The following is an 18,641-nucleotide window of genomic DNA, read 5'->3' as shown; positions in this document are numbered from 1 at the left end:
CTTTCTAGAGCAATGTAAGTAAGTGCTTACGTCAAACAATCATATTTTAGGAATTCTCTGACCTCTTTTTTCATATCGGCTACATTGACTGTGTTTTATCTTCCGCCAAAGAGGAATTTTACAGTTATGTTCTTTGGATAATTTATTACTTGAGTCAACAGTAAATTTTGCTAATAATTAGGTGTTGATGACATGACTCTCTACGTACTATATGGTTCCTAAATGAGCATTTCTCCGACCTTCTCACCTTTCTCATAAATTATACCTGTATATATACAATATATATTTTTAAATCGGAAATATCGAAAATAATTAAGTAATCTCACGGGGAATTCTGACTTTTTACTTCAATAGTTTAATTTGAAAGTTTATACGATACAGTCAAATTTTGATAAAATCGCATTAAACCGTAAATTTATGGGAATTCCAAGAAGTGGTTAAAACTCTATCAAAAAATCTTTGAAAAGCGTAATAAATTTCGTAGATCATCGTATATCTTGAAGAAGTTTCGAAAAAAAACTCGATAAATCAAGTCATTTTCATTCAAAATTGTCCCAGTGAGTAGTAAAATAACTGGACTTTTTTTATTCTTTTCTGATACACCGTGGAATTAAACCTAAAATGTCCTGAAAGGCATAAAAAGTTTTATTTGCTTCAGCTTCAAAAATACACATTTTTTATGTTTACTTTTCAAGATCAAAAACCATTTGTATGTTTCAAATCAATAGGTAAATTTGTGTGTGAATTTAAAACAGATTGACGTAGAGACAGGCAGTAGCTGATAAGTGGAAGCAAACTTAAAATGTGTTGCAGAGAACATTGATTGTATTTAGTGTCAGAAATACAGTTTTTCAACTCTATTCTTTTCTCTATATTTTTATATTGCCTGAAAATACATAAAATAAGTGGGTCGAGAGAGCAATCTAAATCTAAAATATGAAAATTTGATGTTCTACCAATAAAAACAGACATTTTCTTTCTTTACTTTTCAGGGTCAAGACATGCCATCATCGATTTCTTCCTTAAAAAGTATGGTGAAAATTAAAGAGGCAAAATAACCGCTTGCCGGCCCCTTTAAGGAAAAAATTGATTGGTTGATTGCTTATTAAGTGTTTTGAAGTAAAATCGAATTTTATACTTTCATGCAATTATCGTGTTAAACCTGACACCACTCTGTTCCAACCCATCATTCCAGCATTGCGTAAGCCCGGCAATTTTCTTCAACCTTTTACAGATCCATGTCTAGCTTCGAAAATTGGAGAACTACTTAAAAGTTGCGCAAGTCCCCCAAAATCATAATTACCCCTAAAAAGTGTTTACAAGGCTATAATTAAAGTGATAAATAGCTTATAATCATTTCGGTTATTTCACAGGAAATTTCTTAACCAAGCAAACCTACGTGACTGACGGACTCAAGACAATTAAGTGCATTGTGATTAGTTAATACCCGAGTGTTTGCACATGTAAATAGAGTGGAAAATCCTGCTTTTTCACTTCAACAAGAAGTGCAGTAGCGCTGGTAACCATTCTTATATATGTGGTAAATCCAATTTGTTTCGGGTTTTAATCGATACTCCGCAATCTTCAATTTGAAGGCAGTACAATTAGTGTTTTGTCAGCTTGGTTTTGTGTCCGGATCCGGCATGACTGTAATATAAGGTTTTCTGCAATTTGAAATGCATGCATTTGAATCTAATAAAAACAGGAGCGTGCAGATTAAAATATTCGCCAAGTGAGACAAGTCATTAATACACCAAACGTAAGCAGGAAGTTTGGAAGTCTTAAAAGGCTGTGTTTTCAATGTTTCGAAAAATTTGTCCTTTAATTACAAGTTACAACAAAAACCATACATTTTGACATCATAACTGGAAAAGTTGTTTTCGAAAATTGTTGGCAGAAGCCCTGAATTTACCTCTAAATTCTCCACTGAAAATCAGGGACAGCAGAGTGTGAAGGAAGATATACAGAGTGTCCGGAAATACTGTTGAAGGATTTTGGGAGACGATTCTAGTGTTTAAAATAATAAAAAAAGTTCTTATAAACATACCCCAAAAATTGCTTCTTAAAGGGGTTAAAACCCCTTAAAGGAGGAACTCTGAAGATGATTTTTCTCCAATGTTTTCGAAACGGATTATGTTAAAACTATGAAGTGCCGTATACGATAACAAGTATAAATGCTTCATAAGGTGTATGAAAATAAGAGGATCAGACAACACCATTCTATTCCGGCATATTATTTTAATAATTCAACATTTTGGGCGCTTTCTACGTGGGTTGAAAGTCAATTAATCTTTAGGTGCAGGCATAATAACATAACGACAGTTTGAATTTTCGATGCGCATACTTAAATAGAGGTGCATAGGTAAATGACTCGATACTTTGTATAGTAATAGGGGCATTGTATTAAAATTACTTAGGAAACGAACCAGGAAACACAGCATAAACCTACTTAGAAGAATTCGCTGGTATTATTGATATTTTATTTAACCTTTTATGTATTGTTGGAATGGGCTTTGTTTAGTGCATTTTGTGACAATTAGGTATTCAATATTACCATAGAAAGGCTTATTTCAACAGTTTGCCAGTAAGAGTGTCCTTCAGGATCAAGGCATTCACATATCGGCTTTTTTATATTGTTTGTGCGGGTTTCGATTGATGTTCAGGTAATTGAGATTCAGTTATGACTTTTCAAATATTTCCAGTACCAGTCAGAATTTTCTAATTGTTAAAATTTAATTTAGTTGAGCATGAAAATGCAAAAAAAAACAATCCGGAGATATACCTCTAAGTAAGTGATGAAGTTCGTAGAATTTCAGTAATTGCTTTGAATTTGGGGATTTTTGGGGCCATCGAGTAGAGTTCTCTTTTAATACATTTTCTTCGGTTGCATGTGCATCCTCCTTGACTCTTTAAGATTTTGCGATTTATTTACTAACGTGGCTTAAATGCGAAACGTTCAGATTTTTACCTCAGGTAGAGATTTTAATCGACAGCTACTAACAATTCTGAGAACTACCCTCTGACACGTTTTCTTCAGTTACACTTAAATCACCTTTCATATACAGAGTGTTGCCGTTATAGACACACTGATAGAAGTTTGCGAACACTGATAAATTTAGGTAAAGCAGCTTTGAGGTAATTTGATATTGTATGACCTAATTATAAAAACTTCTTTGGTGCAGTATTGACTACCAATAATCTCTGACCAATCCGAAGTTATAAATTAATGATTGGAATATTCCTATTTAATTTTGCTGGGGTTCCACTAGGTACCAGTTAAGAGGTTGGAGTTGTTTAGGGCTACTGAGTTGAAAGTTGAAGATAATGCTGCAACCGAGAAAAATTTCCGTGCATTTTCCATTTTTTGTTAATGTTACTTTCTTAATGCTTCTCCGATTTTGTTTAATTTTAAGAAGTTTACCTAAAATCAGTTTTCGCCTAATACTTGATGTTTCTGAGGGAAGGTTTGAAGTGTTTCTTCTATAGCTCAAACGAAGTGGAGCATATTTGAGAGTAACATAGTACTTTAAGTCTTTAAAAACATGGACTGCAGAAATGTAGTACAAATCACGTGACTTTATTCACGCCACAAAATGTAACGATTGAGAGTCGCGTTATGTAAAATGACAAGTTATATAAATTGAATATGCTAAAAAAGGATAAAGAAACATTTAAATGTCTAAACACAATACTATTTTGTTGCATGATTGCCGCTTAATTTGTTGACGTTTCCCGGTTGACATGACAGCCGATATTCAGAAAGCGTGAATTTTCTTTAACTTTTGTTGTTTTTGGTGTTTTAAAACCTTCTTTTCTTTGTCCATCAACTTTTGTGGTAAAAATCTGCCCTTTGGAGAACTGAAATAGTGCTCCTGGTTATTTATTCTTGGCGTTGTTATTGTTATTGTTGATATTATATTTAAGTTCTTAAACAGTCAATGTAAAGAGCTTGTAGCGTTCCTTATCAACAATTTTGAAAGATAATTGGAAAATAACGGATGCTTATTACTATTGAATTTAGTTAGAGAGGTAGATTGAATTTTAATATTTTGGTATTTATATACTGATAACGTTTCACTAATACCTAACAAATTCCTCCGACATATTAATTTTAAAGAGATGTGGCATCAATACTGATATGAAGCCTGCGACGTGAATAAAAAGTCACATGATTTGTATTATAGTTGGACGGATTTATTGCTCTCTTTTACTGTATTATTCAATGTTCATCGGAGCCCTTAGTAAAGGCCAAATGTTATTCTCAGTGAGTGTTGACTGAGAATAATGTGCAATTTCACCTCTACTTGTGTGTGAAGCCTTATTCCCAAATAGGACAAAAGAAAAAAAAAGCAGATTGTTGCATAACAATGTTGAATAACACGTTTGCTTTACAATATCATCCTAAAACTTAATTTGTTGCCTGTGCCACTGACCTAGATTACAGTACTAATTACTAGCGGAAAATGATACCGGAAACTAGTTAACAGAAATCGAATAGACATTTTTAACACCTCGCGTCCAAAAAATGAGTCCATTTTGGAGGCATAAAGTGGAAGATAGTTTCTATCAAAACCATGGAATTGACCAATGCTCTGTTTTAATTTAGACCTTTCCATTCACTCATCCTGTCGGTAGTGCTGTGGTCTATTGGTCCTAAACCACCGAAGTGCGAGTTGTGAACTATACCTGCTGTTTCCCACTCTCTGTGATTTGCGTAACATTCCTCCAGAGACTACGACTATAATAAAAGACCACTTTGAGTTAAATATTAAATTGAGCGTGAAAATCTCGAAACCAAACTGGTGGCTGGTTTCCACGACTGAGAGCATCAGGACGTTAAATTAATGTGAAATGGCAATAATGGCATATTCCTGGTAGTCAAATACTTGAAAGAAGAACTGCTACCATATGGCGAGCAATGTGGGCATTGAATCTAACGATTCCCTTTTAACTGACCAGGTTCGTTGACCGTGTGCTGCAATGCACAGATTGGCGTCACGAAAGTGCGACTAATATTGCGAAGATACGCATTTATGGGTCTATTAACGCAATAATGAAGAGTGTCCGCTTTTCGGCACGGGTCGTTGGAATTTAGCTGAACTAAATTGTCCTGAACCAAGTTTCAATGAAGTCATAAAATGGGAAATGTCACACTATTCGGATCTCAGGTTTTTTAACTGGTTTTCCGCTGACTGGAAAATTGGGTTACTAAAATGCGAGAAAGCTGCGTGTCAAGTCCTTGATGCGGTATTCGTACGTACAAACGACAATGTCATAATTTGTGTGTAGACGGTCAAACACTCTTATCTTCAATTTTCTAATGTTGCTCAAACAACCGAGATGCAATATGTAAGACAAAACGTGCTAAGGTCAACACAGTAAAACATTTTTTCCGCCTTATCTTGAGAAATTTATCTTCATAAACATAACATACCGCGTATAACCGCATATTTCCCTTAAAAATGTTAAAATACTGGTTTGTTGATGTCTTCTTAGCCTCATGTACGGAATACGCTTAACTATACCGTTAATTTGTGAACGTTCTAGTACCTGCATATCTGATGCTCTTCTGATTAATTTTGTTTATCGCTTTGCATTAGAGGCTGCCAGAGAGAAGTGTGTCTTTAAATGTTACCTTTTGTAATTACCATGCGTTCAAGAGATGTTTCTTATATGTACTACAAACTCTAAGTGTAATCACCGTTATCTAATCTGATCAACATTATCTCGTAGCTTTCTTATTACACTTTCTCAGGTTCAGGGTCTCTCAACCTGTAGTGATCGCTTAAGATCAAGATTTAGTATTAACTTTTAAATACGCATTTTTATCGCCTTAAATCCAACACATATAACGTTGAAAAAATTTGACAATAATTTAGTTTCTGCAAAATGAGTCATACTTCAAATTTGAAGAGAAATTAAAGCAGACATTTTCCAGTTATTTTTGGTCATTCTAGGTGGACGGTGAACAAATTTCCTCATTCCTAGCCCTTCAATCCAAACTTGGAGACATTTCTGCATTATATTTGGTCTACACAAATGAGTTCAATTTCGGAACATTTTAACAAATTTTTGGTCTCTTGAAAGTAATTTCAAATTATTTTTACTTTTTTGAGTCGAATCGCTTCAATGTGGACTATAGCGAACTTCCAAAATTAGTTGGCTCTTCCAAACAGAAAAAATCTTGAAGTAATTTCCACATTGTTTTTTGTCCATTAAACCAAGTTAAATTCCAGCAAATTTCGTAAATTTTTCAGTCCTACGAACCTGAAAAATCCTCCAATTTACAAGATATTTATTAAGTCGTGCTATTTCTGGTCTTGAAACTTAGAGCCCTTCCTACATTTTTGGGTTAATCCAAATAAGCCACACTTTCATTTCAATGTATTTTTGGTTTCTCAATCTTAGCTGGGTCCGTCGAACCTAGCCAATCAATCAGTTGTGCTTTATTATCAGAATATTACCATGAATATTGCTGTGCTATTGAGAAAACAACTGTGTAAAAATAAAATAGTAAAATGACCGAACACTGGAGCACAGTTTCCAATATTTAAAACTGGGAAAAGTGATTTAAAACCAAATTTAAATATACAATCCTAAATAGAAAATAATGCAAATAAATTACAAGATGGATAAATAGTATATATCATTTATTTGCTTGAAATTGTAACACGATTACAATTACCAATTCTTTAATCTATGGTCTAACTGCTCCCGTATTGTTATCTCTTGTAGAAATGACTCCAGGATAACTATTGATATCACAATTATATTTTTTTGAATGATAATGCATTTCAGGCGTTCCTTTTTCAGGATCGCTATTCATTGAGCAAGCGACAAGTTACTCCAAAATATGACACCATATACACCATATCTTACTTTGTATAAACATAATAAGTCATCATTACTACCTCAATTCCTATTTCGTTTGAAATAATCCTAAAAGCATAGCAATATCGAGCAACACAACTGCTACACTGTTCATATGGGCTCCCCTTCCAGTTAAGTCTTCCGACTATTGTCGTATAATACTACCTTTATAATCAAACGAAAAGACTGAATCGTTGTGATTATCAAAAATTATGCATTGCATTTTCTAGATGTTCAACAGAGGTCCCGACATCGCAAAAGATCTATCAACAACATCACAGGCAATTTGCACATTTTCAAATAGATCTTCAGACGGATTACTAAATATAAAAGTTGTATCATCTGCATATAAAACAGTCTGTTTAACCATGACACCAGATTGATCCCTGTGATCCCTGTGGAACACCTTTGCTAATTTTGTTTTTTGACCTACCTCTCGCGAATGGGACAATACTCATGGATAGCAAGAACAAGTCTTGCAACGAATGGACCGTCCAGTTGTAGGAGTTGTTTCACTCTCTTCCTCTGATTCCATTAGGACATACCTCGATTCGTCACGTGTTTCTTCATGTTCGTATGAGTCCTCATGGGCACCGACGTCACCCGGGGTACTTGTTGAGTAATGAACAAGTCTTCCTTTTTTCCGTCCGGAGTGGTTGTTCCGGTTGTGAAAATTCTTGATTATTTCCCCCTGTTCCGAATTAGGTGTGGTACATACGAGTACTTCCTTAATGGCGTTTCCTTTATAATGCTCAGATTGTGATGGGAAGCACCTCTCTTTTATCACACAAGATTCGACGGGTTTCTGAGCTAACTTCGTCGTGAAGTGACTGCAAGCCTTACTTAATAGCAAGCTCGATTAGTATTAAAACTAGTACTAGTTGCGGGACTAGTACTGGAAAGAGAAAATCTCGTGGATCTGTCTTAGAGCTTTTTATGGATGGTTTCTGCAAACATTGAGCCATGAGTCGGGAGAAGGGTAAAAACATAGTGAAGCATCGCACCTCGCCAACCATATTAACTTTCACTTCGCCATTTACCTCGCCAAGAATTGAACATCGCCACTGATTAACATAGTGAAAAAGTTTGCATCACCTTTTATCGTAGTTCATTTGTCTAGTTTCTTACAAACAGAGAAGTAGTAAAAATGTTGTCTTATTCAGATAGTGATTATGATTTACTAAATATTTTGATATGGCGGCTATTATTAATTATCTTTTGCTTATGTTAAGTTGGTTCTGGTCCCTCGAGCAGCACCACACATTCCGTTCCTCTACCCTCAACGTACATTTGGTTTTTTCATCGCACCGAACATATGGGGTATTGTTGATGAACGCAATTTGTCTGTTGCTGTATGGGGGGAGCGGGCGGTTGAGTGAACCAATTACAGAGCAAATTTAAAGCACCTCGCCGCTGGAAAAAAAATGTTGTTCCTCAGTTTATATGGTAATATGAGGGGTGAGGTGCGATGCTTAGTAAACAAGTTCAGTTTGTATACATTCATATGACTCTATTATTTTAATTTATCATTGCCGGACGGCGAGGTGAACGTTGAGGTGCCCTGCGAGGTGCGATGCTTCACTATGTTTTTACCCTAAGGCGCAAAGTTGTCTGTTTTGGTAGTAGCAGTCATATTTTCGAGTTCGAAACTCTTTATAGAAGATCAAGTTTGCTGAGTGAATCCTGTGGATTCGCATTTCACAGTATTCGTAGCAAAACGTACGGCAGGGTCATCAAGTCCAAGAGTTCGGTCAAACGACTTATGGTATCACTTATGTATTAGGATCCACCGACAACCATCAGTGGTTGGAGGTAAAGTAGTGTAAATAAAGAAGTTACTACACTAATTTTTGGTCCTATAATCCTAAAGAAAGTTGACGAAGATTCCTCATTGTTGATGGTGCCCAGAGCTAAATTTAACATATTTCCTACAACTATTTGATCTCTCCACACTAAAAAGAAATTTATTTTTAATTTTTTTGTTTGGTTTACAAGATCATGAAGTTACACTTTTTCCCTAGTAAGCTTTAGCAACCCACAATTTTCTTCAGATATTTATGGACTGACTGGAAAGCAACGCTACAGTGACCCTCAATGTAGGCCGCCAAAAAAACAAAACGATCCAATATCCTAAACAGCAGCAAAGCTTGTGGATACCGCCGTGTTTATTTTTGTACAGGCAGTCAAAGTTTCTTGTCGAAAAATGAATATAGCCGAAAACGTTCATGTTAAAAACTTTATATAATAAAGGAGGAAAGGCAAAAAGCATTATGTCGGTTTCTCAAGAAAGCCAAAGTGAGGAAAGATTGCGGAACTGTGTCTAGGAAGCCGCGCTAACAGACGCCGAACATGTGACAGGTTCACTGTTCTTTATTCTTTTGCGCTGGCAGAGATACACATCTCAGATTCTATTTTAAATCTGTTGCTGTGTACCATCGTGCACATGTGTGCAACCGTCATTACTGGGAAAATTATTTTCGTTAGCCGCGTTTTCGAAATACGCTCTTCGTTTCCAGCCTGCTCGAGAAAAACCATTTTTAGAGACGCGCCTTAAGTTGTTAGTGATTTAAGTAGAAGTGAGAATAAATTAATTTCTGATGAGTGATTAGTTCCTGACGGGGTTGGCATGAATGAATTAGAATGGTTTAATTATTCATGTTTTGTCTCGAACCCAAAGGGCTTTTTAGAATCACAAAATGGGGCCCCCAATATGTCAGAAGTGATTGTTAAGAAATCCCAATTGTGAAAAAAGCAGCAAGGAAAAACCCCGGACGAAAGCCAAAAATCCAAATAAAACAACTCAGTGGCACGGCAGCAGGCGCATTCCTAACTGTTCACTCACGTTGGCTCTCGGATGGCCTCAGGCCATTCTTGTGGATGTCCGATAAAATACAGCCAAAGGCCGCGCACGTAAGCGCGTTCCTATCTCGGACATGTGTTACGATTTTGCGAGCGATTTGTTTTTGGGTTCACATTTTTACGGGTTGTCTTGGGCTTTAATGTCAACGGACAATAAATGAGATAAAGTACCTAAACGCGATACACATTAATGCTCAACTTCATAAGTTTCTTGTTGATTACGATGTGAATAATTTATGTAACTTTAAACCAATAATAAACTTCATTGGAGTAATTTTAAAATTTGCGATGTTTCACGCTATTTAGACGCCTTATTAATATTTTTAGGTATTACACCGGTCAAAAAAGGGAAGATAATTTCATATATTACATACAGGGGGTTTGGAAAAGTCGATACAAAACTTAAAAAAGTGAAAGTAGAACCAAAAATACTTTAAATAATTCCTATTAACATTGGTCCTACCGTTACTGAAATATGGCCCTTCAAAGGGATCCAATCATTTGGATATTTTTAAATAACTTTCTGATTAAGATAACGAAATGAAAATTAGGGTCTTTAACTATCATAAGTTTTATCAAAATCGATTATAAATAAGGGTAGTTTTTTTAACTACTCTTAATCGAAATTTTGTTAATTGAATATAAATATAAGTAATAAAACTGTCACCATGAAAGATGCTTACTATGTTAAGATGTTAAAAAATGTTACTGTTCTGAGTCACATATTATTTAAAAATAATCATTTCTGACTAAACTACGCAAAATTTGAAAAAAAATGTAGATTTTTTCTTCAAAAAAGCCTAATTCATTAAAAATAATATTATTTAATTGATAATTCAAAACAATAAAACAATTTCGAAACATTTCTAAGGGTATTTAATAAACTATCTTTATTTATAATTGATTTTGATTAAACTTATGATAGTCAAAGACCCTTATGGTATGATTATTACTTACCATTTTCATTCCATTATTTTAATTAGAAAGAAAGTTATTTTAAAAAATATCCAAATGACAGGACCCCTTTGTAGGATCATATCTCAGTAGCGGTGCTCTGTAGGATCAATGTTTATAGCAACTTTTTTTGCTATTTTTGGCTGTATTTTCACCTCCTTAAGGTTTGCACCAACTTTTCCAATCACCCTGTATTTTCAGATTTGAAAAAGAAGAATAACCTTAAATTTCAAGAGCAGAATTATTGAGATTTATTATTTAATGAGTATATTAAAACGCATTCAATTCTTATATTTACTTTTATTCATTTATTCTTTCTTTGGTTATTTTTATCAATTTTTTTTATTCATAGATTGGTTGTGAGCCCCAAATTGAAAACAATTCAATTTCCTATCAACAAATAAGATTTTACATTGTTTACCTACTAATTAAGTAAGTTGGTATTGCATTGTTTACTAAATTTATAGCTGTTTTTCTCAAAAACTAATCAATAGATTTTGAATCCCAAGGCACTATTAAATGTAGTTTTGAAAGACCTTTAATTGGAGGTGCCACTTGACTCATATTTCAATTAAAAAAAATTAAAATGAATATTGTGTACAGAAATCGTTTTGAAAGGACATACTGATGAGCTGAAGAGGAAGGATAATTTTTACATATCAAATATTTCCGTACATGAAAGAGAATTAATAAAAAGGATTTTGAGCATAATATTTTGAAAACACCTTGCCGGCTGCACCGAGGGTAGATGTGTGACTCAGTACTCGTTAAAAGCCATTTCAGTTATCTCATGCAGAGTAAAGCTGAGTAATATTCGTACGACTCGTATAAATTATACAAATTTTTGCAAAAAAATTGTATGGTTTGTATCCCGATACAAAAATAATTTCGTATTTTCTATCAGTATGTAGATTCGTAAAATACGACAATCATAACGTGCATTTTCAGCAGTCGCAAGAACCAGTCGGTTGAGGATACGAATCTAATGGACCGAATGAAATTTGGAATCTCTTTGTTTTATACCATTACCGAACTCAGCGTCTGGCGTTGCTCTGTGCCGAAGCGGCTATTGTCGACAGTCTGCGTGCATGAACAATGAACGAATCTCTCTTCAAATCTTCTTACTGCTACGAATTGTATAATATGTATAATCTTCCAAAAGATTCAATTTGCCAATCTCTAAAGTAGAGTTCCCACGGCATGTACAAGTACTAGCACGGCTCAAGCGTGGTATCACGGGTAAAGACTTGCCGCTCCTTGGTTACCTTTTTGGGTGCTGGTGTCGGAGCATGGAAGAGCAACGTTGTGTGCGTAATGTATAGTAAATCAAACATATAAAAACGATCTCGTTTTAAAAGGAAGTATTGATGAGCTCTATATGTAGTATTTGTAATTCATATATTTTAAGGTTTTCAATTTTACTGAATATACTGAATATTACTTTCTAACTTCTTCCCATACGCCCAATCGCCGATGTCGACCGCCATGTTGTTGCTCTCAAAGTTTTAGGGTTGACTAACATTGTTACCCATATGTAGAGAGAGAAATTTGTGGTATCTCTTTGTCCACGTTTCCCGGGATATCCCGTATATGGAAGGCTTTTATTAAAGAATGTCAAATTCGATCTTTTTTCTAAATGTGTCCGTTATAGCAAATTTTGTTGACAATATTTATATGTGAGGTGCGTCACTTTTACAAACCTTTTAATAATTCACAGTAAGTCAGCATTTTTGCAGATTTCAAATACAGGGTGAGTCTGGAGGATCGTGCCAAATTTCAGGAACGTATCGTACATGAAAAATAAATGTAAAAAAATCAAATGTTGCTATCCAATTTTAATTTGTTTACAAGTTATAGTGTAAATAATTTTTTTAACTAGCGTTCTATTTACGATAAAAGTACCTTTGTTATTAGTGATACTATGGCTAATTTGATGTTTATTTCGAGTTCAATTAATGTGTTACAAAATGCCAAACATTTATCCAAATTGAGAATATGCAAATATGATGCTTGTTTATGGGTTTTGTAATGGGAATGCTAAAGTTACTGCTAAAGAATATCGTCAACGGTTTCCACATCAAAGCCATCCTAAGAACGTATTTATTCAAGTTTTCAACAATCTGTGCGATTGCAATGTGCAGTCCTATTAATCAGCAAGCTCTCCAGACCTCACACCATTAGACCATTGTTTGTGGGGCTGGTTTATAAATGAAAGGTACCGAGTAAAAGTGGACACTCGAGGTGCACTAATTCAACGTATTAGAAATGCTACAGCTGATATTAAATAAAGACATGAAACAATGAGGAGCGCAACGAATGCTCTTCATAGACGAAGAAAACGTTTGGAAGCCAATGGCGGTATTTTTAAATATTTATTAATACAACACTATGATAACCAAAATGTTAACTTGTGAAATTTATGAATGTTTTGAATTTTATGTTTTAATTTTATTTACGTTATAACTTGTTAACAAATGAAAATCGGATAAAACAACATTTGAGTTTTTTTACATTCATTTTTCATGTACAATACGCTCCTGAAGTTTGGCACGATCCTCCGGACTCATCCAGTATATGTCCTGAATCATTTTAAAAATTTTTGACCTAAAAGTTTGATCCAATTTTAACTTTAAGGCCATTTTCATTCTTTCCACTACTCTTATCTTGTAAGAACTAACCATTGCAAATCTCATGGATGCTTGGAATAAGATTACCTAATTCATACAATGTTCACCCTTGTCTTCTAATTTAAATCTATCGATTAATTTGTTGGGTTTTATGACTTTGAATTTAAAACACACATATTCGTACATCAATACCTTAAAAGTATTGAAATCGAATGTTGAAACATCCCCCTTCTAAGTCACTTTCTTCCTCAATCAATCTGATTCTAACGATTTTTATTAAAACTATTTCTTTCGCAGTCTCAAGAACATACCTCTCATCCGTATCAGACATTCTTCTTCGTTCTCCCTTATTAGGAGATGCTGAAATGGTAGGTGTAATCACCTTGCAGATGACTTGCAACCCAGGGGCAATTTCGTCATAAAGCAATGCACTAACTGTTTATTACGTAAGGTTATGGCGGCCTGAAGAAGCATGATTGTAAGAAACTTTGGAACAATGATCGTGTGTGTGTGTGTAGCTGTACCCGACAAGTCAACTGGTTTTAATGGTACCCCTTTAGTTACCTAATATCAACACAAAACCAACAAATAAGGCATGGTGACTTATCAGCATCTGATGCCCACCGGGAACAATGAAAGAACTTTGAATAGACTTACATAACATTCATTTTTTAATGTTACAATTTTATTGCCTAATGAAATTTACAATTGCTCGCTTACCACATCTGAAAAACATTAAGGTAGGGCTGTAGTACAACCTAAAATTACCTCCAACAAGCCATTGAAATAAGCCAGTAATCATATTCAAACATCCTCCTTATCCTCAGCTTAATAAGTTCGTTTAAATAGGAAAACTATGGAAATTACAAGAGTTTCGAATCAAAATACAATGCCCGATTACAGCCACATTGTATTCTGTCTTAATAGTGATCAGTATTCATTATTATTATTATAATTAGCTGGGTTACTTGGAATCGTACAGTATGTCTGAACACTCACACAATAGTAAGGAGCATGGGCGGAACTACACAATTTTCCATTAGATTTTTAAGTTATTTATACTTCTGTTCCACTTTTGCTTTTGTCGGGCTTGTTAATATATTACTGAATAAGTAGACATACTTAGTGATTTCGCGTAGGTATTGCAATAAGCAGATTCTATTTATGCTGTTTACTTACGTAATAATTAGTCCAATCTTGATTTAAAACACATTTCCAGAGCAAAAATAGTACATTTTTTATAAAATTATATTACTTTTAATTCATATTTACTCAATAATTGCTGATTTCTGATACTGACGTTCATTCGTTAGAATTTATTTGATTTATATTTTGAAATTTTGCCCTAATTTAACTGACTTCCATGGGTTCGCAAAGTCAAAACAGTGAAAATCTTATGACTATGTTTTATACGTAAGAAAAACTGTTAGTCAAGTCATTATTTTTAAAATATCTTTCCGTACAACGTTAGGAAATATTGAGAACGATATCGCAAATTCCTACTTATTTCCCGATATTTCTAGAACTACTGGATTTTTTTAAATCGAAAAATGACGTTTTTAGTGCATAATCAATTACGTGACATTACTTAAATTTGGACTACCCTATACCCAAGGAAATATTCAAAATTTCTTGTAATCTTATATTACTCACTACTCAAACTCGAGGTTTCAAAGGAACTGTCAGAGGACACGTGGGAATAAGACTTATCTACAGGAGAATAAGTTTCGAGTGATAGATTTTTTAATTAAATGATTAAAATAAATCACTTTTGTGAGCATTTATTGTACATTTTACCATAATAAAATTTTTATACTTAGGTATAAGAATCTGTAGACCTGCGTAATACTTAACGTTAACGCAGAAAACGTATCTATCTATCCTTTTTCAAGAAAACGACAACAGTTAGATTACGCAACCGGTAAATGCTGCCGCCGACCTATGTCAATGATGACTTGCTGGGGCACAGAATACCATAGGATTCACCTCAAAAACACACAATGAATAATAGATTTGTGGGATATACTGATTGTTAAATAATTCATTCTGTCTGTGAACCGTGGGCTAAAGAAAGGTTATTGCACGTCCACAATAAAATAATCGTTGGCTCAGTACAAATTGAAAAGGACTTGATCAATAAGACCCGTTTGAATCATAATGTGGGTTCTAAAAGTATAATTTTACAGTGATTCGGGTATAGTGCTAAGTAGTGTCATCTTGATTTTCTATTCGGCTGGAGAAGAGACAATTTATTGACTCAACAGCGGGATCCATATTAGTCCCCAAGTGACACTCGTCCTTACATCCCAATAAGTACGACGCTCATTTGAGTACATAGAACCGGGGCTCTCACTTCAGTGTGAACACCCTAATTGCTTTTAAATGTGTGAAATTTTGAGCTTTGCTTGAACAGAGCGTGAGCATCGCTAAAGAGTCTTGAATCGGTGCATTCAGGAAAATTGCTGCCGTTAAGCGCTGCATCATTTGAAACTTTAATTCGCTGAATTTATTATTTTCGTCAAGGTTTAATTTTAATTTAATTATTATATATTGTTTTTTCTTGCAGGCCAGTAGATCCATAGCCAGAAGTGGGTACCTGTTTGTGGCGCCGGATTGGGATTTTTCGGTTCCATTAAATCGGACTAAGGTAAGTTTTGCTTCGGGATTCAGTATATTGTTAATAATAATAATTTTCAATAGTTTATATTTTGAGAAAATCCCATATCCTGTGTTTCGTGTATCGTAGGTTTTTCCCTTTTTCTTCAAGGTTTTCTGATAAATTTCTAATTATTAATAAATGTTTCCGAAAATTTAAAGATTGAAACTATATTTTTTGCATTTTCTCCACATTTGGTAATTCTCAGTATAGACACAAATCCATGCAAATAATAATAGATTATCTTACTAGGAGTAAAAGTGGGACTTTTTGTGCTCAGCGCAGAGTGTGAGGGCCGACACGAAGGTGAGGCCAAAAACTGGGCGAAGCGCGACAAAGATCTTTTACTCCGAGTAATGAATTTGGGTATATCATAATTTCACAAAGGTCTCTGCTTGATCTTATTAGGGAAATATCACGTAACTGTTATACGAGCCGTCCCTGTGATATGACAAACGGCGCCAGCGGTGAATTCGTGAAACTACTTTTACTCCTAGCTGTAAAAGCAGTATTTTATGTGTGTGTTCTCGGGTAAATATTGAAACACTTTAATGCCTCTTGAAGAAAAAGAGATTTGTCTCGAGTCTAGAGATTGAGCTGCATGATTCAAAGCAAAAAAAAAAAGGTTTTGACATTGTTACCAAAAAATGGTTTTTATCTTCATCCTACCTTTGTAAAATGTAATATGTGCAAGCATTTGCTAAAAAATTAATAATTCAAAACTATTACTCTTGTAATTACGTGACATGGCCATAATTGAAACTCGTGCCACCCTGTATAATCAAGCCGATAATGTAAAAAAATAAAAGTGTCCACGTCCGAACTGATGTATGTAGACTTTAAAACAATATCAGATGCTTATGCCACGAAAAATGGAGTCATCAACATCACCATTATCATCGTTATAAGCGGAGAACCGTTGGCTTTTGATTTATCGGCAATCCCAGAGTTAAACGGGGAACAGTTTTGTGCATGACCGTGAAAGATAAATAAAAATGTGTATAACTGTGATGGGTAAGACGAAATAATCGAAGAAAGAAATGGATGCTAAATTACCATTATGGTTGGGAATCGTAACGAGTCCGCAAATGAGGCGCGTGCCGTTTTTGAATGGATTAATACCAGATTTTCGATGCAATTTACATAAGATATTTATTGGGCTTGAATAAACGAACCCATAAATTCTGTTAATGGTAATTGAAATAAAAAATATTTGGTCTTCCTGCATACACTTTTATAAGCAAAAGTTGTTTGTCTTGCTACAATGTAAACGCTTATTCCATAAGTTAAAATTCTGTTGAAACAGTTGCTTCACATTTCTCATTGTAGTGATTTGGATTGAAACAGTACGCAGGTTGCTGATAACATCTAAATTGCAACATATTACACGATAAATACAAAATCTAAAAATTTATGAGAACTAGGGTAATTATCGTCATGAGAACTACTTTCAGCTAATTTTGAAGCGTATTAATATACATTTCAAGCTTCAATGGTAACGTTTTCTGTGATCAGCCGATTAAGTAGTTTCCAGTGTATCCTGGTTAGCAGGTTTTGTTAAAGAAAGCATTTCATGAAAGCGAATATGCGAATGTAGAATCCAGTCAGGATCTATGTATTTTAGAATGGGTTATTAATTACTAGGTCTTAAAATGGTTATTTTTACAGCAAGGAAGGAACGTGCTACTTTTCCTCCCGTGAGTAATTTGAGGTTCGACACGAAGTATGCGGATAACGCAATGCCACATTTTGAAAGATTTAAAAAAAAGGAAGATTTTGAAAGAATATTTGTCAACTGTGTTTCTCAAAAAGAACAAATTGAGCCACTATTTTTTAACGTTTGATCTAACTGAAAAATTACAAATTTATTGTAAAAAGGAAATATTATTGACCACTTTTACTTCGTTAGCCTATAATGAATCGACAAGAAATACAAAATATGATATTAATATTTGTCAATGTTAAAATGTGTGTTTAGATTACCCGTTTATTTAAATGTTGAAGAGTCCATTATTTTCAAATTATCTTTCAAAATAATTGATAAAGGATGCTGCAAATTCCTTACACTGTTTAAAAACTTGGGCATTTTACCAACAATAACCATAACAATACCCATAATAAATAACTAGGAGCACTACTCCTTAAAAGAACAGATTTTTACTGCAAAAGTTGATAAACATAGAAAACAAGGGTTTAAAACACTAAAAGTTAAAGAAAATTGAAGCTTTTAGGGTATCGGCTGTCAGGTCAACATAGAAACGTCAACAAATTAAGCAGCAATCATGCAACTAAATAATGTTGTGGTTAGATATTTAAATGTTTCTTAATCCTTTTTTAGCATATTAAGTTTATATGACTTGTCATTTTGCGTAACGTGATTCTCAATCGTTACATTTTGTGACGTGAACAAAAAGTGGCGTGATTTATACTATAGATTCATTTCATGTCAAATAGCTCTAACTGGTCTCACTCGACTCTCTTCTTTACTACTAGCCATTTTAATATGCAAAGATACTTTTACAGATTTTTAAAATAGCAAATAGAAATGTGGTGATTAGAGTGAGACAGTTATGTTAATTGACGTTAGTTCTGTGCATACACACAATACCCTGCATAAAGAACCGATGATGCAAATACGTAATAACCATACACAGGGTGTCCCGATATTATGTTGC

General features: G+C 34.2%; 1 protein-coding gene across 2 annotated transcripts in view; it reads left to right on the top strand.

Moving 5' to 3' along the window:
* Positions 1-18,641, top strand: part of osp (outspread) — a 138,942-nt gene that overhangs the window by 11,298 nt on the left and 109,003 nt on the right. For both annotated transcript variants that reach the window (XM_066394936.1, XM_066394935.1), the window contains exon 2: positions 15,877-15,957. In XM_066394936.1, coding sequence (XP_066251033.1) covers positions 15,877-15,957 — 81 coding nt within the window. The remainder of the gene's footprint in view (positions 1-15,876; positions 15,958-18,641) is intronic.

Source organism: Euwallacea similis, chromosome 11, assembly GCF_039881205.1.
Source record: "Euwallacea similis isolate ESF13 chromosome 11, ESF131.1, whole genome shotgun sequence".
NCBI lineage: Eukaryota > Metazoa > Arthropoda > Insecta > Coleoptera > Curculionidae > Euwallacea > Euwallacea similis.
The sequence above is the reverse complement of the archived record's forward strand: the minus strand, read 5'-3'. Positions and strand labels throughout refer to the sequence as shown.